This window comes from Suricata suricatta, chromosome 11 (genome assembly GCF_006229205.1).
Source record: "Suricata suricatta isolate VVHF042 chromosome 11, meerkat_22Aug2017_6uvM2_HiC, whole genome shotgun sequence".
Lineage (NCBI taxonomy): Eukaryota > Metazoa > Chordata > Mammalia > Carnivora > Herpestidae > Suricata > Suricata suricatta.
This window is the reverse complement of record NC_043710.1, coordinates 9,936,839-9,960,242: the sequence shown is the minus strand read 5'-3', so window position 1 is coordinate 9,960,242 and position 23,404 is coordinate 9,936,839. Positions and strand designations below refer to the sequence as shown.

Sequence of the window (23,404 nt, the reverse complement as noted above, 5' to 3'; positions counted from 1 at the left end):
TAAAAATAGGATTATCATAGGATCCAGCAATTCTATTTCTGGATATATAACCCAAAGAATTGAACGCAGGGTCTCAAAGAAGTATTGGTTTACCCATGTTTAAAAAAGCTGATTCACAATGGCTACAATGTGGCAACCCAATTTCCATCAACGGATGAATGGATAAGCAAAATGTGGTATATAACTATAATAGAATATTATTCAGCCTTCAAAAGGAAGAAAGTTCAGACATATGCTACATCATGGATAAACCTTGAGGACATTATGCTGAGTGAAATAAAACAGTCACAGAAAGGCAAATGCTGTGTGATTCCACTCCGTAGGAGGTAGAGTGGTCAAAATTGTAGAGACAGTGAGGAGAATGAGGGTTGCCAGGGGCTGGGCGTGAAGAGTTACTGTTTAATGGATATAGAGATTCAGTTTTTCAAGATGGAAAGAGCTGTGAAGATGGATGGTGGTGATGGCTGCAACAGCGCCGTATAGGTATTTAATACCATTGAACTGTGCGTTTAAAAATGGTTATGGTGATAATTATTACGTGAATTTTAACATAATTTATTTTAAGTTGGAAAAAAGTCAATATAATACACTCCACTAATAGAATAGAGGATAGAAACGATCACTAAATCATGATAGAAGGAAACAGGTTGTAATGGCTGACAATCTCATCTCCTTACCTATACAGCTTGTCTGAATTCTTTCAAGATAGATCATTAAATTGGCCCAACCAAAACCTACCTGTTGATAAGTCAGCCTAAAACTCTGCCTGGAGCCAGCGTGGCACATTTGAGGGACTCCTGAAGGATAGTATTTAGAGGAAAGTGATGGAAAATGAAGCTGGAGAGGCAAATTGAGGCCAGATATCCTAATAGAGCACAGCCACCTTAGTAAAGGACTTGGAATTTAGCTAGTAAATACCAGGATGCTATTGAAGCGTTTCTAGCAGCAGGGTTTCTTGATCAAACTTTATGGTTATGTACAGTAGTCCCTCCTTATCAGTGGTTTCAGTTTCCAAGGTTTCAATTACCCTCAGTCAAGCACTGTCGGAAGTGGGTTATCCCCCTGACAGATGCTCAGAAGGTCAGTGGTAGCCTAAGGCTACCTCACCAGCCCCCATGACTCACATCATTGCATCTCGAAGACTATTCCCATTAGAATGCTTTCCCAACAATCCCTCCCTAATCCTATAAACTAAGCCGGACAGCTCTCCACTCCATTGGTTGTTCAGATATTTCTCCTTCTGACCTAAAATAGGAAGTACAGGACCGAAGAGGACTCTCAGCACCCACCATAGTCCAGCTGAAGGTAAAAGTCATTTTCTGAAGAGTAATAGTTTAATGTGGTGGTTGTAACTCAATGAAACCTCTGGTTTCTGACGGGCCAGAGGTCTGTTTCCCCTGCCTCTCTCCTCTCAGGACAGAGTGGGTGTTAGCTTCTCAGTGTGGTTTCAACTGGTCACGCTTTAGGTTTGCACATTTGTTTGTTTTTCGTTGCTGGGTTCTCTTGTTGTTTTGTTTTTGTTTTGTCTTGTTTTGATTCAATGGCTTGGGACTACGCTCTTATTTTCTGGCATCATAGTGATCAATCTGCTGTCACCCACTCGCCCCAGATCCTTCACTGTCGGAATTCAGTGACTGTACATAATTCGCAAAGAACCAAGAATGAAAGATTAATTGTGAATTGGTGAAGAATTCTGCAATCATTCTCAAGAAGCCTCATGGAAAATGCGTGCTAATGAAGTCCTTCCCAGGGCGCCTTCTCCCTACTTCTTCAATAAAGGTTGCAAGCTGATCACAAGTTGACTCTACCCTTTGTAAAAACAATCTGAGATGAAACAAACTGAGGGCTGAAGGGGGAGGAGGAGCGGGGAAGGGGGTGATGGTCATGGAGAGGGGCACTTGGTAAGAGCACTGGGTGTTATATGGAAACCAACTTGACAATAAACTATAAAAAAAAAAAAAAACCGAGGGGTTTCTGGGTGGCTCAGTCAGTTGGGCATCCGACTTCAGCTCAGGTCATGGTCTCACGGTTCGTGGGTTCAAGACCCCCATCGGGCTCTGTGCTGACAGCTCAGAGCCTGGAATCTGATTCAGATTCTGTGTCTCCCTCTCTCTCTGCCTCTTCCCTGCTCACACTGTGTCTTTATCTCTCTGTAAAAAAAAAAATAAACATAAAACATAAAGTTAAAAAAATAAAAACAATCTAAGTGCTAGACAAATACAGCCGGTCGAGGGGAGGTAGGAAAGTAAAGGTTAATGCCCACGTTATCTTGGGTGGGAGGAGCTCGGCCTGAGTGAGGGGACTCCTTCATCTGAGAAAAAGAAGTACTCTGACTTTGAAGGCAGGCATAATGTCAAGGGAGGGATGGCAAGACTTGATTTTACTGTGCTTTCATTTCCTCACCTGTAAAACAGGAGTAATAGTTCCTACCCCACAGAGGAGATGCAAATATTAAATTATAAAACATCATTAAAGGACTTAGAAGCACTCCTAGTTTATTCTCATCCCTCAATAAATTATCATTGTTTATCATTTATGAGCTTTTCTCATTATATCGCTAAGAGGAGGATATATAGGTGGAATTTTTATTTTCCAAGAATTCGTGACCAGAGTCCACTTCTGAAAGCAGATGTGTGCTCAACATTCTATGTCCATAAAAATCACTGAAGAGCTTGCTGGAGGCGTGCTATTGTTGGTCAGCGTGTGTCCCCCAAAAAGATATGTTGGGACCTCAATCCCCAGTACCTCAGAATGTGACCTTTTTGGAAATGGGGTCTTCATAAAGGTAATCATGATAAAAGTGAGACCATTCGGGTACTCCACATGTTAATGACCAGTGTCCTCACAAAAAGGGGAAAGTGGACACAGAGGTACACACACGCACGCGCGCGTGCGCACACGCAAGACTACGTGGAAACTCAAAACATCATGTGAAGACAGAGGAGAGGAGGGATACCTCTATCTACAAGCCAAGAAACAGAAGATTGCTGGGAAATCACCAGAAACAAGGAAGAGGCAAGCAAGGACCTTAAAGGTTTCAAAGGGAGGATGGCCCTGTCAACACCCTCTTTGGATTTTGGACTTCTGGCCTCCAGAACAGTGAGACAATAAATTTCTAGTGTTCTAACCACCCTGTTTGTGATATTTTGTTACAATCACCTGGAAAATTGCCTCAGGTGCCTTTGCTATAATGAGCACTATATTCCCCCTCCCTAGAGGGGGTTAGGTTTATAGAAGGGGGTGATCCTCAAGTTTCCAAGTCCCACAGCACAGGGATACGTATTTGATAGAATACGCAGCAAAGCATTTTTGCAAAATGCTGCTGTGACGTCAGCCGGAAGATGAGGCCAGGTTACAAAAGAAGCTACCCCTACCTAAAAGAACTGCTCAGAACTGTCTGCTTGACAGTAGAAGCCACCACATACCCACCTAGAATGAAGACAGACTTCACGGTTCAGCAGTCATTGGTAGGGCATCTTCCGGGTGTCCTTACCACACGTAGAGGAATCAGGTGGAGGTGGGGAGCGGTCCCCAGCCCTCCCACGAAGCATCCTACAAGCCATTGGAGCCAAAAGACTGGCCCGCCCTTCTTTGTTAGGGCAGCGGACAAAACTTGGACTCAGCTGTGAAACTGAAGGCTTAGAATCGTCAACTCTGAGCTTTGAGAGCTTAAATGAAACACTCAATGGAAGGACCACCCACTCACCTGCACTCACTAGGAGAAAACAGCGTCAGTTCCATGGCAGGAACCCAAGTGCCCCCTCCTGGTCCCGCAGCCCTGCCTTCCCCCAGGGTATACCCACTACCCTGCAGGGTCACGATTCTCACTCCTTTTGTGTGTGCTCTCCCATGAACAGGTAGCCCTACAAAACGTGGATTCCACTGGCACACAAAACTGATACTTTGTGATAACTAACACAACCTCTGCTAGCACACGAATCCCGCCAGAGGGGCATGAGCAGTCCCACGGGCGGGGCCGGCTCGTGAACATTTCATGTGATGAGAGTTCAAGGGTCGTGTTTGCCACAGATCTCAAGCTCCTAAGAGTGGGGGGCAGAGCCTCCAGACGGTTTAGCTCACATGCTGCTCAAATTCTGCCTAGTTAACTTTTATAACTCTATTTGCAGGCTTTACTTCCCCCATCGATCTCAGATGATGCGCACCGTCAAAGGCATTAATAAGTCTGTAGTCTTACAAACTTCCTTCAGCATCTTCCCATATAATGTGTGTCCCAATTACTATTAATGGAAAAGGATAGTCCAAAGCTAGGACAGACGTTGGGAAGTACTTCACTGCCTGTCGTGATGTCAGTTGTTGCACGTGTGCGTGCTTCCGCACATCCTGATAAAGCAGATGCAGCAAATCCTGGGCAAGGGAAGTGCCGCCCCATCGTGGGATTTCTGGGGAAATTATGAGCATGTTCTCGTTTGTCGCGGTGAGTGAAGGAGATGACGCGCCAATAAAGGCAATTTGAGAAGGAGAACCAGGACTGCTAGACTTTCTACAACGCTCTGGGCAGTCCCGAATGGTGATGAGCTGTCTCTCATGACTTTTGAATGCGCCACCAGCCATTCATGAAGAAGATAAACGTATTTGTAATTGTCTAAGACCAGAACTTAATAATTAGAACTTTCAGGATTTATCCTATATCAAAGTTTTCAGGAATGCTGCCGCTGTGTACTTTGTTTTTTACATGGGACTTCTCCTTGAGTGATTCACCATATAAAATAACAGGAGGAAAGGTGGTGACGCCTTGGGATGTAAGTCCCCAGTACAACACACTCTATCAGTCTACATTTGTAACTATCTCATGCAACCATGTAAGACATCATTACCAAATTGGGAAAAAACCACGAAATACAGGGACCTCGTTTAATTTCTGTTATTTTTTAATGTTTCCTTTTTTTATTTTTTAACATTTATTTATTTTTGAGAGACAGATCATGAGCAGGCGAGGGGCAGAGAGAGAGGGACACACAGAATCGGAAGCAGGCTCCAGGCTCTGAGCTGTCAGCACAGAGCCCAACTCAGGGCTCGAACCCAAGAACTGTGAGATCATGACCTGAGCCAAAGTCGGGCGCTCAACCGACTGAGCCACCCAGGCACCCCTAATGTTTCTTTTTGAGATAGAGAGAGTGTAGGGGGGAGGACACAGAGGGAGGCAGGAGGACAGAGAATCTGAAGCAGGCTCTATGCTGAGAGCAAAAAGCCCGATGCGGGGCTCGAACTCATAAACTGTGAGATCATGACAAAGTCCCACATTTAACCAACTGAGGCATCCAGGCAATTTTTCTAAACATACTTCGTAGTACTGCCATCTGCGGTGGTTAACTTTATGTGTTGACTTGAGTGGGCTGCAGGATGCCAAATGATGTTTATCTGGTTAAGCATCATAGCTGGGTATGTCTGTAAGGGTGTTTCCAGAAGAGAACGGCATTTGAGTTGGAGTACCGAGTAAAGCAGACAGCCCTCTCCAGTGTCCGTGGGCATCGTGCAATCCACTGAGGGCTTGAGTAAAATGGGAGGGCAGAGGAAGGTTGAATTTGCTCTCTGCCTGACGGATAGAGCTGGGACATTGAATTTCTGCCTTTCTCAGGCCTTCAGACTGGTGTCTACACCAGCAGCCTCTGACTCTGAGGCTTTCAAACTACACTGCCAGCTTCTCTGGGGCTCCAGCTTGCAGACAGCAGATGACGGGATTTCTGGGCCTCCACAGTCATGTGAGCCAATACCTTATAATATACAGATGTTTGAAATATAAAGAAATACATACATATGTTCCACTTTTCTGGAGAACCTAATACACCATCTATCTGCATATTTTAATATTTAGAACACATGGTAAAAACTCTGTCTTCTGAACGTCCCATATTGAAGTTACACATCTCGGTTTTGCCTGTCGTTTTTCAGGTGTGCTCTGAGGCTATTTCCAAGGTCCCTCCACCACCATTTCTGCAAAGCCTCTTTGGCAACCGTTTCTTCTTCCAACCTGTCCTTGATCCATCATTGCCTTTTCAAAATGATGGCATCTGAGATCACGTTAAGGTCATCATATGAATGTTTGCCTTGGGGTGCCTGGGTGGCTCGGTTGGTTAAGTGTCCGACTTCAGCTCAGGTCTTGATATTTCGGTTTTTGAGTTCGAGCCCCGAGTGCGGCTCTCTGCTGACAGCTCAGAGCCTGGAGGCTCCTTCAGACCTGTGTCTCCCTTTCTCTCTGTGCCCGCCCTCCGTTAGTTCTCTATCTCTCAAAAATGGATAAACAGTTTAAAAAAATTTTTTTTTAAACAGAATATTTGTCTCAATGTACAGCGGATCTCTGAGTGCATACATTTTCTGGGAGTTTCACTTCCCCGCGCCATGTCATAACAGGGGGAATCAATACTGTATTCGCCCTGCTTATTTATGAAACTATTTCTCATCTTCTCTGCTTCAGCACTCTGGCATTGACCTTGGCCTGGTCTGCCCACATAGGTTAACATTTATCCTTCTTTCTGCTATCTTAGACTAAGAAGTCTGTTCTCTCTTTTTATTATTTATTATTCTATTTATTCTTATTTAATTATTCTATTCTTTATTTTACAGTAATAATTTCACTCATATCCCTGCTTCTTTTGTGTTTTTGTTTTGGGGGGCTTTTTGCATACCTTATACAAATAACTTCTGATTTTCTTACTTCTCTCAAATCCAAACTTATGATTTAAAAAATGTTCAAGCATCTATTTTGTCTTATATTCAGCCTTGAAATTTTATACAATGAAATAGATATTTGATTATAACTTTTTGAACTTTATATTACAGTGAAGGTCTCACACTGGGCTGGAAGGTAGGACAAGGCTGGTTTTGCCACTAACTGGCTATGTTCTGGTAAGCAAGTCACTGCCTTTCTCCACGTGTCAGTGACATCACGTGTAAAATAAGAGAGCCAGACCGAATACTCTCTAGGTTTTCTCCCAAATGTATCACTCAAAATTTCATATAAGATAACATGATGGATAAAGAACCTTACTAATTTCCTGCTATTCTTTTGACCTTTTGGGGGGTTATTTTAATAAGTTTTGTGGACAGTACTCACTCTTCTGTGGCCTTATCTTTTTTTTTTAATTTTTTTGTGTGTGTATTTATTTTTGAGAGAGAGAGAGAAGGGAGTGGGGGAGGGGCAGAGAAAGGAAGGCACAGAATCCCAAGCAGGCTTCAGGTTCTGAGCTGTCAATATAGAGCCCGACCTGGAGCTCAAACTCACAATCCGTGAGATCATGACCTGAGCCAAAGTCAGACGCTCAACCAAGTGAGCCACCCAGGTGTCCCATCTATAGCCTTATGTAAGCCTGTTTGCTAACTACTGTTCTTTCTTTATTTTTTTAAATTTTAATGCTTATTTATTTATTTTGAGAGAGAGACAGAGAGCATGAGTGGAGGAAGGACAGAGAGACACAGAATCGGAAGCAGGCTACAGGCTCTGAGCTGTCAGCAAAGATCCCAATGCAGGGCTTAAACCCACAAACCGTGAGATCATGACCTGAGCCAAAGTTAGATGCTTAACTGACTGAGCCACCCAGGTGCCCCTAACTAGTGCTCTTAATACACGGTGCTGGTGAGCAGTTCTTGACCTTCAAAGAAGTGTTGTTCTTCGTATTGGTTACGCAGTAACTTCCCTCTCAATACAAACACTGTTTCCCGGCTGTGGGTGAATCATTCCAGAAATGTTTGCTTATGAAGAATTCAATATAGATTGAGGTATTAGAAGCCTCGGGAACATCTGGACTCCCCAGAGACCATTGAGCATCTAACAGTCGACATCTCTTGTACATATATACAAAGAGAGAATTGATTTGCACGAAGGGAAACACTCTTCAATTAACATCTTCGGGAATTAACAGGCCAAGAGAAAACCCATCCTTGTGTTCTAGAACATGAAAAATTGATTTAGCTTTATATCCCAATATATGAAATTGAATTTCATGCAATAAACCATATTCAATAACTAAAAAAAAGAATATGCTACAGTCACCTGTATAATTATATATAATTTAATTAAGTATAATTAAATATAATTATTTTTATGAGTACAAATAATTCTCTTAATTCTCTTGGGGTGCCTGGGTGCCTCAGTCGATTGAGCGTCCAACTCTTGATTTCTGTTCAGAACTCATGGGTTCATAAAGCTCAAGCTCTGCACTGTCAGTGCAGAGACTTCTGGGGATTCTCTCTCTCTCTCTCTCTCTCTCCCTCTCTCTCTCCCTCTCTCTCTCTCTCTCTCTCTCTCTCTCTCTCTTTCTCTCCCTCTCTCTCTCTCTCTCTCTCTCTCTCCCCCCTCCTCTCTGCTTGCACTGTCTCTAAAAATAAATAAAATAAACTTAAAAAAAAAAAAAGATTGCATTCTGTTTCAATGATTCAATTTACTGAATTCATTGATCAGTTCCAGTAGTTTTTTGGGGGAGTCTTTAGGGTTTTCTATGTATAGTTTTTTGCAAATAGTGAAAGTTTGACTTCTTCTTTACCAATTTAGATGCCTCTTGTTGTTGTTGTTTGATTGCTGTAGCTAAGGCTCGCAGCACTATGTTGAATAAAAGTGGGGAGAGTGGACACACTTGTCTTTTTCCTGACCTTAGGGGAAAAGCTCTGCTTTTCACCAATGAATATGACGTAAGCTGAAGGTTTTTCGTATATGGCTCTTATTATGCTGAGAAATATTCCCTCTGAATTTACTTCATTGAGGATTTTTATCATGAATGGATATTGTACTTTGTCAAATGCTTTTACTGCTCCATTGAAATTATCATATGGTTCTTATCCTTTATCTTATTGATATGAGGTATCATGTTGATTGATTTGCAAATATTGAACTATGCTTGCATCCCAGGAATAAATCCCATTTGACTGTATGAGTGATTTTTTAAATGTGTTATTGTATTCAGTTTGCTAATATTTTGTTGAGGATTTTTGAATCTATGTTCATCAGAGATATTGGCCTGCAGTTCTCTTCTTTTGTCTTGGTGGTGGTGGTGGATTTTTGTTTTTATGCTGTTGTTGTTGTTGTTGTTGTTGTTGTTGTTGTTTGTAGTATCTTTATGAGGTTCTGGTGTCAGAGTAATGCTGGCCTAAAGAGACAATCTTATAAGAGACAATCTTTTAAGGGTACTCAGTTCTCTCTAGGTCAGTAGGAGAAGGTAATTCATTCACTACCTTTCCTTACCTTTGCCTTCAGGTGAGCATCATTTGGGGCATGGGGAAGATTAAACTAGACATACAGCCTCCGTAATCAGTGTTAGTCTTTAGAGTCTCACATTCTCTTATTCTTGGCAGTTATTTCAAAAATCAAGGCACTGGGTGTCTTATTTTGGTTTTCCCAAAAGCAGACTCTGACATAAGGATTTTGGTTGCTAGCAGTTTATTCAGGAGGTGATCTCAGGACTTACTGCAAGGTAATGGAAGAATGATTTAAGAAGAGAGAGAAGTCAGGGAAGCATGCATTCATAAGTGAGGTACTGGTACAGGGAACTAGGGGTCCATCTTTCTGAGGACTCTCTATGATACAAATGAAGCACATTTCAGGATTTTCCCTCTGGAGGTCAAAGAAGCCAACGTAATTATCCATCAATACCCACCTTTCCTTTGTTAAGAAAAATTCTGGGTTATTAATTTCCCATTGCCTTTGGCCTTCCCTCTCAAGCATCCTCAGGAAGAGAGGCAGGTATTAACTGTTGGTATGGAAACAGTCTGAAGATGACTTCCAGAATGGGCCAAATCCAGAATGGGATATGGATAGGGCATCAATAGCATTTGCTACAGTAGGTTTGAACCACAATCCTCTCTCCTGTCTGTCTCCAGTTCCTTCTAAGAAGTTGATGCTATTTCTACAAACTCAATAAAAAGGTGGGCAATTCTGTCTTCTCCAGTATCTGGTTAAGGGGGGTCCCAAAAAACTTGGGCTTAGTCACTTACACATTCCTATTCAGATCCCTCTTAGTACTTCCTTCAGTATGAATGGGCTCATGTCATTCATCTTTTCAAAAAGTTGGCAAGTTATTTCATGGAAGTATTAAAAAGTAATACTAAAGTTCACAGGGGAAAAAAAACCAGAAGAATAGGCAGAAAAATAATGAAAAAGAAAATATTATGAGGGGAAACTAGCCCTTTCAGACATTAAAACATACTATGAAGCTTATAATTAGAACAATGCTTGAATTAACACATGTAAAGATAAATAGACCAATGGAATAGTAGAGAAAGACCAAAATTAGGTCCACATACACATAGAAATTTAACATGTGACAAGAATGACATTTCGCATCACCAGAGCAAAGACAGAATGTCTAATAAATGGTAGTTGGACAACAAGGTAGCCTTATGGAAAAATATAAAGTTACATCCATATCTCACACTACACCCAAGTGTAACTTTAAATGTATTGGGAATAAAAATGTGGAAAGCTAAATCACATGCTGCATCATTCATAAAAGCAAAATTAATAGTTTGGGGAAAGGAAGCACTATGGTAGGAAACATGTACATTGACACCAAACACTAAACTGTCTGAGCGGAAAATAAAGCCTATTTGGATTATCTATGAATAGTTATTTTTGTTTAAATTAAACCATTCAAGCTCTAGAAGAAAATACAAGTGAATTCCTATTTAATCTTAGTCTTGGGAAAGCTTCTTTTTTTAAGTTTATTTATCCATTTTGAGAGAGAATGTGTGTGTGAGTGCAAGTGGGGGAGAGCGGAGAGAGAGAGAGAGAGAGAGAGAGAGAGAGAATCCCAAGCAGACTCCTCACTGTCAACACAGAGCCCAATGCAAGGCTCAAACCCACAGAAAGTGAGATCATGACAAAAGCCAAACCCACGAGTCAGATGCCTAACCAACTGAGCCACCCAGGAGCCCCAAGGAAGGCTTTCTACCAAAGACTTAAACTCCATAGGTAATTTTCTGTTTCTGTTTGGGATGCTGTAATAAAAAATACCATAGACTGGGTCGCTTAAACAGTAAACATTTATTTCTCATGGTTCTGGAGCCTGGAAGGTCCTAGATTAAGGCATCTGCAGATTTAGTGTTTGGGAGAACCCACTTCCTGGTTCACGATCATCTCACTATGTCTTCGCATGGCAGAAAGTGCTAGTGAGCTCTCGGAGATTATAAAGGTACTAATCCCATACGTGACAAGGATAGGAAGTACTTATCCCATTCATGAGGGCTCCACCCCCATCACTTCCCAAAGGCCCCATCTCCAAATACCATTGCATAGGGAATTATATTTCAACATATGAATTGAGGGGCAGAGTGGGGATACAAGCATTCAGTGTATAGCAGTAACAAAAGATGGATGAATTTTACTACATAAATTTTTAAAATTACTTTAATGTTTATTTTTGAGACAGGGAGAGAGAGGGTGAGCTGGGAAGGGGCAGAAAGAAGGAGACAGAGGATCTGAAACAGGCTCTACACTATCAACCCAGAGCCTGATGTGGGGCCCAAGCTCAAGAACCATAAGATCATGACCTGAGTCAATGTCGGATGCTTAACCACCCATGCCACTCAGGTGCCCCACTACAGAAATTTTTTAAGTGCACATAATTAAAAGCCACCATAAAAATCAAAAGATAGTGGTCAAACTTGGAGTAAAGATATCCCAGATGAAGTGTTAATATCCCAAAATATACAAAGGACTCTCTATTTTTATTTTTTTTAATAGTTTATTGTCAAATTGGTTTCCATATAACACCAGTGCTTCTCCCCACAAGTGCCGCCCCCACCATGACCATCACCCCCTCCCTCCCTCAGGACTCTTTTTTTTTAATATTTTATTTATTTTTGGGAGAGCACAAGCAGGGGAGGGACACTGAAGGGGGGACAGAGGATCCGAAGAGGGTTCTGCAATGACAGCAGCAAGCCTAATATGGAACTCAAACTCCCAAATCATTAGATCAACAACCCAAGCCAAAGTCAGACGCTCAAACAACTGAGCCACCCAGAGGCCCCTTAAAATAAAGGACTCTTAAAAAATGGAAGGACAAGGGTTCAGAAATCTGATAGAAAAATGGGTAAAGACATGAAGTTTAGCTTCATCTACCTTTTCATCCACATGACTTTCAATGTCCTTTCTTGCACAAAATGTTTCTGCCCACTCTCAGCTACCCCCAGAATACATCCTCCACCTCTCTCTTCCGTGCCTTTGCCCTCCATGCTCTCTGCCTGCGATCACGTCCTTTCTGTTGACCATTTTACAAAGTTCTCATGTGTTCCTTCAGTAAGCATTTGCTGAACCCCTATCATATGCCAGTAGGAAGACTAAGGTGAATGTGATGAACTATTCCATCAAGATACTCATTGCCAATTTCAGCAGTTCTTGTACATTTCCCTTGTGCCATCCACACGATGTGCACCATGGATTCATCCCAGGTGTTTCCTGACTTCCTATAGGCTCTGGCTTAGATAAAAGTAGGCTTAACTTCATCGCAATCCCCATTCCATATCTGTGACTCTTCTTCTCTCATGCCATTTCTCGACTTCAAAAATTCCACCTTCTGTTTGAAGTTTTCCCTGTTTTCAAGTCCAGTAAATGAGTGTCTCCTCTGTTCTCCTTTGGGGACTCTTTAGTTTCTCTAACTGTAATAACTGTAGCACTTATGTCCTTCTGTCTTGTGTTACAGCCATGTACATGATCCCAGAGTGCCCAGCCCACTCTGTTTCCCAGAGCACCGAGTTTTCCTCCACCCAGATACCATTCAAACACTTGACCAGTTGAATTGCGTTTAATTGGCTCCTTAACCAAAACAGGAAGCAAATACGGGGTGAGGGAGAAACTGAGCTCTAAGCAGATGGTAACCCAGCCTGTACCTAGGAGAAAATTGCAAAGGACTGTAGATCTTTCTACACATATCACCCAACCGAGCCTCGGGTGTTCACTCTCTCAGGAAACCAAGGTTGCCTACAGCGAAGAATTGGGAAAGGGAGCAAGAGACACTTAGCCGCTGGCAGAGCAAAGTGAGTACGCATCGTCCAGTGGTTTTTATGGCTAATGGGGGGATGGCGAGAAGATTTTTCTGCCAAATGAGACATGATGAATCCAGGTGTGGGGTGGAGCATGCAGCAGGGTTTACTGTAAAACCTTTTTGGGGGTCTGCTCCAAAAAACAAAAGAAATTTTAAAAGCCAGACCAGAGCATATAAGTAGCCTAGAAAATAGAAAATTGAGCAGCATGGCACATCCAATGAAAATACACTGCACTAGCATTTAACCAACATTCATGGGACTGTGGCCTTGGGGAATTCATGTCCTCTCTCCCAGCTCAGCGTCCTTTTCCAGAAATTGAGAGAATCGGACTCAGTGTTCTCCAAGAGACTTTCCACCTCTCAAGTTTTGTAATCAGATGGTATTACTCTATGCGAAGCTCTCTAAGCGATTCAAAAATGAGAAAGACACAGCTCTCGCCTTCTGGCAGCATTTAGCTTCTTTGAGCCTTAGTTTTCTCATTTAAAAAGTGGGTCTGGTGTGAGGATTAAAGGAAATGTGTTTGGAAAGCACGGACTGCCTGGCCATTTATATAAGTGCCCCATAAATGGTACATGATATTATCTTTAAAATAGGATAAATACATTCATAAGTGGTTAAGATGCTCAAATGAGCTACTGGAGGTAAAAGTCCTTTTTCAATGTAGACATTAGTGTTTATGTGAAAGATGAATCTAGGGGTGCCTGGGTGGTTCAGGGGGGTGAGCATCCGACTACAACTCAGGTCATGATCTCATGGTTCGGAGACTCGGGACCCATGCCCTGCATCGGGCTCCGTGCTGACAGCTCAGAGCCTGGAGCCTGCTTCAGATTCGCGTCTCCCTCTCTCTCTGCCCCTTTCCCACTCACACTTTATCTCTCTCTCTCAAAAATAAACAAACATTTTTTTTTTAGTTTTTAAAAAGATGAATCTGTCACATGTATTCTTTTTTAAGTTTATTATTTTGAGAGAGAGAGTGTGTGTGCACGGATGGGGGAGGGGCGGAGAGAGAGAATCCAGATGTGGTGCTAGATGCGGGGCTCGAACTCACAGAACCATGAGATCATGACCTGAGCCGAAGTCAGACACATAACCCACTGAGCCACCCAGGCGCCCCATGACATTTATTCCTTAAGCAACAGGAATCTGATGGCTTCAGCAAGACCCATGGCCAATTCCACGTTTGTGGGGGCACCCCACAGCGGGTACCCTGAGGTCCAAGGAGGCGTGTGTCAGGTGCCCCCGTATCCCAGCAACCAGCCCCAAGTCCACTTCATTCCTGTGATCCCACCGGGTCTGAAGTCACCTGTGATTGAGCATCCTGCCCAGAGAACCTTGAAAGACGGCAAAGCCTTAGGGGTAAGTGAGCTTTCACTCTGCAGGCCAGGGGTCACTGGCTGGAGTCAGACAGCGGGGGAGGCTTGGAAATCCAGAAACTTCAAACCCGGGAGGCAGTGGGGTAGGAGCTGACCCCGCCTTGCCAGACCCAGGTCTGCTAGGAACCTCAGCTGTGCAACATCATCAGGGTCTCAGCGTGGGGCCTTGTAACTTCTGCCTTAGGCATTTCTTTTCAGAAAGAGGAAGCCATGCAACAAAAAAGAGGTAAACAGGAAAGTTGATCCTGTTGCCAGGGTCCATGTTGATCCATGTGGACTCTGGAGGAAAGTGGGTGTATCAAGCCACTAGGTGGAGCCTAAACCCAGCCTTCTTGAATGGAATCTTTGGCCATTAGGCAGGGAAAAGTCTGGTTAGACAGCCAACAAAATAACCCTTCACAACGGTTTTCTCCCTGCGAGACCATCCCGGGCAGGACTAGGAGAGGCATTTCATTGCCCAGCTGAAAGGTGACAAGCATGGATTCCGACCCCAGGCAGCCTGAGCTCTTTTTTAAGTTTATTATTTTGAGAGAGAGAGTGTGTGTGCACGGATGGGGGAGGGGCGGAGAGAGAGAATCCAGATGTGGTGCTAGATGCGGGGCTCGAACTCACAGAACCATGAGATCATGACCTGAGCCGAAGTCAGACACATAACCCACTGAGCCACCCAGGCGCCCCAGGAGCCTAAGGGGAGGGTCAGTCGATGCAGCCTGTATGGAGGACAATTTGTCTCTGCCAAATTTACAAAATACCCAATAATTCCATTTCTGGGACTGTCCTGCGGATTTGCCCATGCGCACAAGAAATGCAGGGTGGACGGGTTGATTAACTGCAGCACAGTTTGTGTGGACAACAGAATGGGAACAGCCAAAATATCCATCCGCATAATCCCGGTTAAATCAGTATCTTAGTCAAAGAATGGGGTGTGCTGCGTCTGTAAAAAGAACAAGGAAGTGCTTTGCCTAATGAGACGGACCTCGCCCAGGGTACGCCCTTGACAGAAAGAGAAAATAGTCTGTGCGTGATCTGTTACCATTTGTACAGATTTAAGGAAATAATATATTCGTATTTGCTGCCGTATTTGTAGTATATACACAGAGACATATACACACCTAAATATGCCACTTGTGCAGGAATACATCGATACTAGTTTCCCAGGGCTCCCCTAACAGAGCACCACACGCTGGTGGCTTTGAACACCAGAAATTGTCCCACGGCTGTGCAGGCCTAAAGTTCACGTCTAAGTTGTCCCCAGGGCCGTGCTCCCCGAGAAGGCGCCAGGGGAAGCTCTTTCCCAGCCTCTCTCCCAGCTTCTGGTCGTTCCTTGGCTTGTGTCAGCGCAGTGCCGATCCTGGGACACATGGAATTCTCCTGTGTGTTTGTGTCTCTTCACATCCTTCTTTTGAAAAGGACCCCAGTCACGTAAGATGAGGCGCCCACCCTACTCCGGTATTACCTAATTACATCCCCAACCACCTTATTTCCAAATAAGGTCACATTCTTAGATACTTGGGGGGGGGGCAGAATTCCAATATATTAATTTGAAAGGGGAGAGGCAAACACAATTCAATCCCTAAAAAATATCCTAAAGAAATAAGAGATGAACACAAAGATTTATCTACAAGGGTGTTCACAGCAGCGGTATTTATAATAGGAAAAAGACAGGAGCTGTCTTACCCGTTCAAGATCTCTGTTCCAACTACTCCACAAAACGTCCCATGCCGAATCAGGCGGCCTTTTAAAAACTATGTTTGAAGAACATTTACCGCCATGGGGATGTGTTCCTGATAAAATGTGAAGTGTACACAGCCATTTTGTGTTATCAGAATGTATATTTGAAAAGAATAACAGGAGACTAGATACCAAAATGTAAGTGAGGTATTTCCTCTGGGTGGAGGGGAAGGTTTCATTTCATTTTATAGTTTTCATCTTACTTGTTAGACTAGGAAAACAAAGATTTATTCAAATAAAAAGGAGGCACAAAAGGAAGGCAGGATCAGCCTCGGCATCGAGGGCTTCAGCGTGCGGCCCTCCTGACAGGCCATCCAGATCCTGATTGGCCTGATCCACGTGGGCCTCGGCTCCATCATGGCCACCGTCCTCTCGGGGAACTATACAGCTATCTCGTTCTATGGAGGCTTTCCCTTCTGGGGAGGCATCTGGGTAAGTAACATGAGTAACGTGGGGAAGCAAGTGAGTGCCCGGAAAGTGGCCGCACACTCGGGGTCACCTGGTCAAGCTGGGTGGCTTGCACCCTACCGCAGCTTCTCAGCCAAGGGAGAAAGCAGGGCGCAAATCCAGCTCAGGCCCCACTCACCAAGCATGTTGCTTGGTCAGGTTGCAGTGACAAATGGGCGCAGACTGGGCGGCTTCCACAACAGAAATGCGTGACCTCCCGGTTCCAGAGGCTGGAAGGCCACGATCAAGATGGCTGTGGGGCTGTTTGTTCTGAGGCCTCTCTCCTTGGCTTGCAGATGGCCACCTTCTCCCTGCACCTGGCCTGCACGTGGCCTCAGTGTGTCTGTGCCCTAACCCCTCCTCCCATAAGAACACCAGTCACGTTGGTTTAGGGCCACCCTAACGATCTCACTAAAACTTATCACCTCTTTAAAGGCCCCTCTCCAGAGATAGTCCTATTCTGTTATACTGGGGGGTTTGGACTTCAAGAGATGAATTTTGAGTGGACACTATTCGGCCATAACACCAAGGAAGAGCCCTACAAGATGCGGGTCACCCGGAGTGGGCACCTTTTCGAATTGGTTCACGCCACGGGCCAGCCAACTTTCTTCTCATTCATCAGCCCAGGGGTGGCACCTTTTTCCAATTCACGCAACAATGCCCATGTGTAAAAAAAGGTATTGGTAGCAGCCCTCAAATGTTGTTCAACTTAGACCCACAGCCTGAGTTCTAGGAGAAAAGACATTTCCACCCACATGTGAGAGTGGCTGCCTAGCCACAGAACAGTCTTTAAGCAATGCGGACTCAACCTAGGAGTTCGGATGGGCTTCAGAGTCCCCATTGTGGCAAAGTATTTGATATGCTAGTGTGTATTTTGTTTTCTGGAGAAGTCTATAGCTTTCATCAGATTCTGAGGGTGATCTACAACTCCACAGAAGAACTCCAAGTCCTTTATCTTCTCCAAATTTCCTGCCTTTTTGATTCTTCTGCATTCTCTCTAGTGTCCTCCTAGCTACACACACACACACACACACACACACACACACACCCCTTCCCTCTCCTCCCCATCCTCCCTCCCTCCCACTTCTTTTTTCTCCCTGCTGTTACAGTCTGCTGTCTGGACTCACACACCAATCCATAATTCAAATGCAGCTTTCCTCACAAATAGTAAAACTCCTGAGTAGCCTTAGATAATTAGCCAAAGTCTTTCTTATCCCCATGAGATTTAAATACAATAGCCTAGTGTTCTCCTCCACCCTCATCCCCACAACACCTGCCACAAGGTAGGGCTTCTGTTCTCAGGACCATCTCTCTGTGAGTACCTGCTCTCTTTTGTTTCCATCCAGGTCTCGTTTCCTAGGGCCGTGGTCTTCTCTCTGCTTTCATGGACCCAGACTTGGAACTCAGCCCCTGTTCCTCTCCCCAGCCCTGTGTCTGTGTAACCAATTTTAACGGAGTTTGGGGCAATAGAAAGGCTAACATCACAGCCATAGAATGGCTGGATTGTGAGCATTGGAAGCTATTGAATAATCTTAAGCGCCTGGCAGTTGCCCTGGCATCTCCCTTCTGCCAGGTTGCTAAACTCTCATGACTGACCCGCCCCCGTCCTTTTATGAGCAAAGCAGTTTTGTTCTTGGTTGCCTTGTCCAGGACTATGTATTTCTTAAGATCATTAAAGTCCTCTTCCAGAACAAAGGCCCATCTGCTTTGGCACCTTAAGAGGGCCAGCAGGGACTTCAGAGGGCCAGCCTCTTGCTCTCTTCCCTCCACATCAAGTCTCTATAAACAGAAGGTTGTAAGACTGAAATTTCTTTATTTTAATTTTTTTAATTTATTTTTGAGTCAGAGAGAGACAGAGCATGAGAGGTGGAGGCGCAGAGAGACAGGGAGATACAGAATCTGAAGCAGGCTACAGGCTCTGAGCTGTCAGCACAGAGCCCCATACGGGGCTCGAACCCACGAACGTGAAATCATGACCTGAGCCAAAGTCAAAAGCTTAACCGACTGAGCCACCCAGGTGCCCCTGAAATTTCTCTTTCCACATATAGGCATAGGAAGCTAGAGTAACTTTTCATTATAAAGCCATTTCCACCCCAAGGCACACACATCTACCCTGAGTAGTGAAAGGGTATAGCAGGAAGGGTTAAGAACATGGGGTCTGGCGTCGACTATCTGGACTTGATTCCCAGCTCTGCTATTTGCTGGATGGACTTGGATGAGTGATTTAAAATCTGCAAGCCTCAGCCGACCCATCTGTAAAATGAGAATAAAAATGGGTCTGGATGGGTCATCGTGCAGTTGAATAAGGCAAGGTTTGAAAAGCGCTTCACACAGTGATCGCTCTGCCAAGCTTTCGTTAAACCAGAGCTGATGCCCTCCCTCTCAGACCATGTTGCCACCACACTGGGCTCATGACAGCACGTACGCCCATCACCTGCTAGAATGCAGAATACCAGGGTGGAAATAAATGCACACAGTCTACCCCCTATCTCCATGTTTGATGTGGAGCATCATAGAGATGCAACATTCTTCTGAGTAACTGAAAGGTGCTCGCTCAGATGACGTTGGGCCTCTAACTTAAAGCACGGAAGATGCTGATACCCCTTCCTTCTTCCCATCAAAGCCCACCTGCCTAACGAATCCCAAGATAAGGATGGCAAACCAGCAAGATGTACCTGTGGGAAAATAAAGGACAAGGAAAGACATAATACTTATTGCACATCTGTTATGTGCAGGATCTTCTCCATGCAAGATAATGCCAAATGACCTATGCAAGGCATCGATCAGCTCCTGACAGTAACCTTTAGGAAGACGTGTAGTTTTTTCCCACTAGGCAGATGAAGAAATAAAGACTTCAAGAAATTAATCACTTACCCAGATCACATGAGTTTTAAGCCAGAACTTAAAACCAGGTCAGCTCGGTCCTAAAATCTGTCTTGATCCCACTTCACTGCCTTGTCAGATGGTCCAAGAGAGCTCACTCTTCCTTCCTTTGACTCTTCTTCCCTCCTTTCTTCCCTCCTTCTTGTCTTCCTTTTCTTTTTTATTTTCTTTCGTTCCTTCCTTTCTTTCTTTCTTCCTTTCTTCCTCTCTTTCTTTTCCTTGCTCCCTCCTTCTTCCCTACCTTGCTCCCTCCCTTCCCTCCCTCCTTCTTCCCTTTCTTTCTTCTTTCCTTCCCTCCCTCCTTCTTTTTTTCCTTCCTTTCTTCCTTCTCTCCCTCCTTCTTTCCTTCCATCCATCCCTTCCTCCTTTTTTTCTTCCTTACTCCTTTCCTCCTTCCCTCTCTTCCTCACTCCCTTCCTCCCTCCCTCCCGTCCTTCCTTCTTTCCTTCCTTCCATTCCCCCATATTGAGTTGGATGTCCCAGCAGAGGAACTTACTATGTATGAGAGAATATATGTGACCAGAATCATGGAAACCTGAAGATGGGGCCCTAGCCTCTCACCTCTTTCTGAACCCCCACTCTTCTGTGCCAGTTCATCGTTTCAGGATCCCTCTCAGTGTCAGCAGAAAATCAACCAAAATCTTCTCACCTGGTAAGTCACCTCCTGACACAGTCTCTCCCAGCAGAGACTTACGGGAAACGCACACGGTGGGGTAATGTTAGTACACAAACCCTCCCTTATCTTTGCACTTACTTCCTTTTTTATAAGGCTTTTTTTTTAAGTTTATATATTTTGAAAGATAGTGAGGGGGAGGGGCAGAGAGAGAGGGAGAGAGAATCCCAAGCAAGCTCCACACTGCCAGCACAAAGCTCAACTTGGGGCTCGATCCCACACAAACTGTGAGATCATGACTTGAGCCAAAACCAAGTGTAAGGTGCTAAATCCCCTGAGGTACCCAGAGGCCCCTTCTTGCACTTATTTCTAACCAGACACAGATGCTGCCACACGTGCTCACTCATACTCACACACAGAACCACGTGAACCTGGCCAGAGTCATGGTAGGAAGGAGTCCAGAGGATTCGGGAAGGAAGGGCAACACAACCTTGAGTGAAGGCGTCAGAGTGTGGAGGCAGAGACAGAACAGTGTCCGTCTCTGAGAGGCTCATGCAGTAGGAGGCAAAAAGCTCCTGGGGGGCCAGGCTCCCCTGAGACACTGCCAGTGGCCATGGCACATAGAGCAGCCATTTCTGCAGGAAGCCACGGAAGGCTCAACCACCTGCTTCCTTCAGGAATCTGGCCAAGGGAGCTCTTGCTAATCCCAGGAACAAGGCCCTGGGCCCTCTAGCAATGGACTGAGAAAGTATCTTTGTTTCTCTCATGGCAGGTTGTCTAGGGTGAGGGGCTCAGGATGGCCAGGTCTCTATACCTCATGACATTTTTGTGAAAATCTCCAGAGGGAAGCTCAAAATTCTGTGCATGTCTTTCTGCACATGGCCCAGAACCCTGGAACATCAGTCCTGTCACATCCCCAGACACTGGACAGGGCTTCCTACCCATTCCCTATAGGATAAGCAAGTCAGGTGTTTCCCAAAGATTATTCCTGGGGAAGCTTGTCCCTTGAGATGCTCTGTGAAGATGGGTAGGTAAGCCTGGGGAAACTTCGATTTAGTAGTCCCCTCTCTGCAAGAGCCATGATCCTTGTTAAAGGCTCTGAGAAGTCCTACAGCTTAACTTCGTTCAGCCCAGCTTCTTTTCAAAGCTAATTTACCCCCACACTTTCTGGCACAGAACATCTCTTTACCTGCTTCAGAACTAAGGTTTAAGGGAATCACATTAAAAAGCTTGAGCCTCTGTTCATCTCAGCTACAATATTTTCCTCTCCCACCCTGACCCTCTGTGTCTTCTTCAGCTGAATAGCAGTTTGGGCTTGAACATTGTCAGCGCAGTCTGCTCTGTGGTTGGAATCACACTCTTCATCATGGATATGAGCCTCTCCACCATCAATGCACACCCTGACTACTATCCCCCCTACGACACCTGGGGTGTGGTGAGTACCCCTCTAAACCAACACCCCCACCCGAGGTTCTGACTTGGCTGCCTTTAGAAAATTGTTAGAAGGCCTAAACACCAAGCGTATCCAGCTAGCACTATAGAAAGAGGAAGTACTATCAAGAATCAGAACAGAGAGAGTAGGGGCGCCTGGGTGGCTCAGTCGGTTAAGCCTCCGACTTTGGCTCAGGTCAGACTTCACGTTCGTGGGTTTGAGCCCCGCGTCAGGCTCTGTGCTGACAGCTAGCTCAGAGCCTGGAGCCTGCTTCCAGCTCTGTGTCTCCTCTCTCCGCCCCTCCCCCTCTCATGCTCTGTCTTTCTCTGTATCAAAAATAAAACATTTAAAAAATTTAAAAAAATAAATAAATGTCACTCTTAAAAAAAAAAAGAATCAGAACAAAGTTTAAGGTCCCTGACCTGTAGCTGTGTTCATTTAAGCATGTGACTTTCCTTAGTCTTAGTTTCTGCCTTTAAGAAATAGTAACCTACCTTATGACATTATTGGGAGAAGTAAATGCAACAATAGCACACACGTGCCTCTGCTTGCAGCCTTGCTGGCAGACGACTATGGACAAGGGGTCAGCAAAGATTTTCTATAAATGGCCAGAGGATAAATACTTAAGGCTTTGCAAGCCATCTGGTTTCTTTTCTTTTGTTTTTAATGTTTGTTTGCTTGCTTTTTGTTTATTGAGTTCAGAGAGAGAGAGAGAGAATCCCAAGCAGACATTGAGCCCAACATGGGGCTCGATCTCAACACCATATTATAACCTGAGCCAAAATCAAGAGTCAGATGCTTAACCAACTGAGGCACCCAGGCACCCCAGCCATTTGGTTTCTGTTGCAGCTACTCACCCCTGCCCTGTAGTGGGAAAGCAGTCAGAGAAAATACATAAGCAATGAGCATGGCTATGGTCTGATAAAACTTTATTTACAAAAGTAGGCAGCAGCCAGGAGTTGGCCCATGGACCATAATTTGGCAACCTGTGCTATGGACTAGGGCTGCCCAGTAGAAATATAATGAGCTATGTGTGTGATTTAAATTTTCAAGATGCCATCTAAAAACAAAAATAAGAAGAAACAAGCAAGAATATCTTAATAATATATTTTACTTGACCTAATATATAAATGTCTTTTCAACATGTAACCATGCGAAAAAAAAAAAAACATTAATTTGCTATTTTGCACTTTGGCAACTTGGTCTTTGAAACCCAGTGTGTATTGTGCACTTAGAGCATATGTCACTTTGGGACCGGTCACATCCCAAGTGCTCAACAGCCACATGGGACTCTTGGCTACAGAGCTGTGGCTGCGGGATTGGTGAGTGAATGCAGCTAGATGAGTTGGTGTAGACGCTGTCTCTCATCTGCCCAGTGCACCGTCCTCTCCCTCCCGCTCACATGATCAAGGTGTTTTCCTAAAGGAGGACCACCCTCCCCTCCAGAGGAGCGCTCTAGTGAGTGTCAAAAGTACTAGTTCTTGTACACACACCCTTGACTCTCACACAAGCCCAGTGAGACATTGTCCCCACAAGGCTGAGAAGATTCAGCCCACAGCAGAGCTACCCTTGGAACGCTGGGGCCAGCACTGCTGACCTCCCCTGGCTCTGGTTCCAGACCCCCGGAGTGGCAATTTCGGGCGTGCTGCTCATCTTCTGTCTCCTCGAGTTCTGTGTGGCATGTGCATCTTCCCACCTGGGCTGCCAACTGGTCTGCTGTCAACACAACGTGAGTCAGAGGCTCCTGGGTGGATGGGAAGATGCCCCGAAGAGGGCGGAGACTATGGGGTCACCATGCTTCCCCCTCCTGCCCAGGAGCAGACAAATCTCCCAGTGCATAAAGGCCTCCATGCCTGCCTGGTCCTTCTTGCCCCCCTCCTAGTTCCCCCCCCCACCTCCACCCCCCCCCCGCCACGTGCCCGTGTTTTCCAGGTG

The 23,404-nt window shown here is 44.8% G+C and overlaps 1 protein-coding gene across 1 annotated transcript in view; it reads left to right on the top strand.

The window, feature by feature from the left end:
* Window positions 1-23,404, top strand: part of LOC115272370 (membrane-spanning 4-domains subfamily A member 8-like) — a 56,073-nt gene that overhangs the window by 23,606 nt on the left and 9,063 nt on the right. Inside the window, exons 2-7 of the mRNA XM_029915456.1 lie at window positions 12,912-12,981; window positions 14,124-14,346; window positions 16,404-16,526; window positions 20,017-20,076; window positions 21,335-21,472; window positions 23,088-23,198. Of these exons, the coding sequence (XP_029771316.1) occupies window positions 14,137-14,346; window positions 16,404-16,526; window positions 20,017-20,076; window positions 21,335-21,472; window positions 23,088-23,198 (642 nt within the window). The 5' untranslated portion in view covers window positions 12,912-12,981; window positions 14,124-14,136. The remainder of the gene's footprint in view (window positions 1-12,911; window positions 12,982-14,123; window positions 14,347-16,403; window positions 16,527-20,016; window positions 20,077-21,334; window positions 21,473-23,087; window positions 23,199-23,404) is intronic.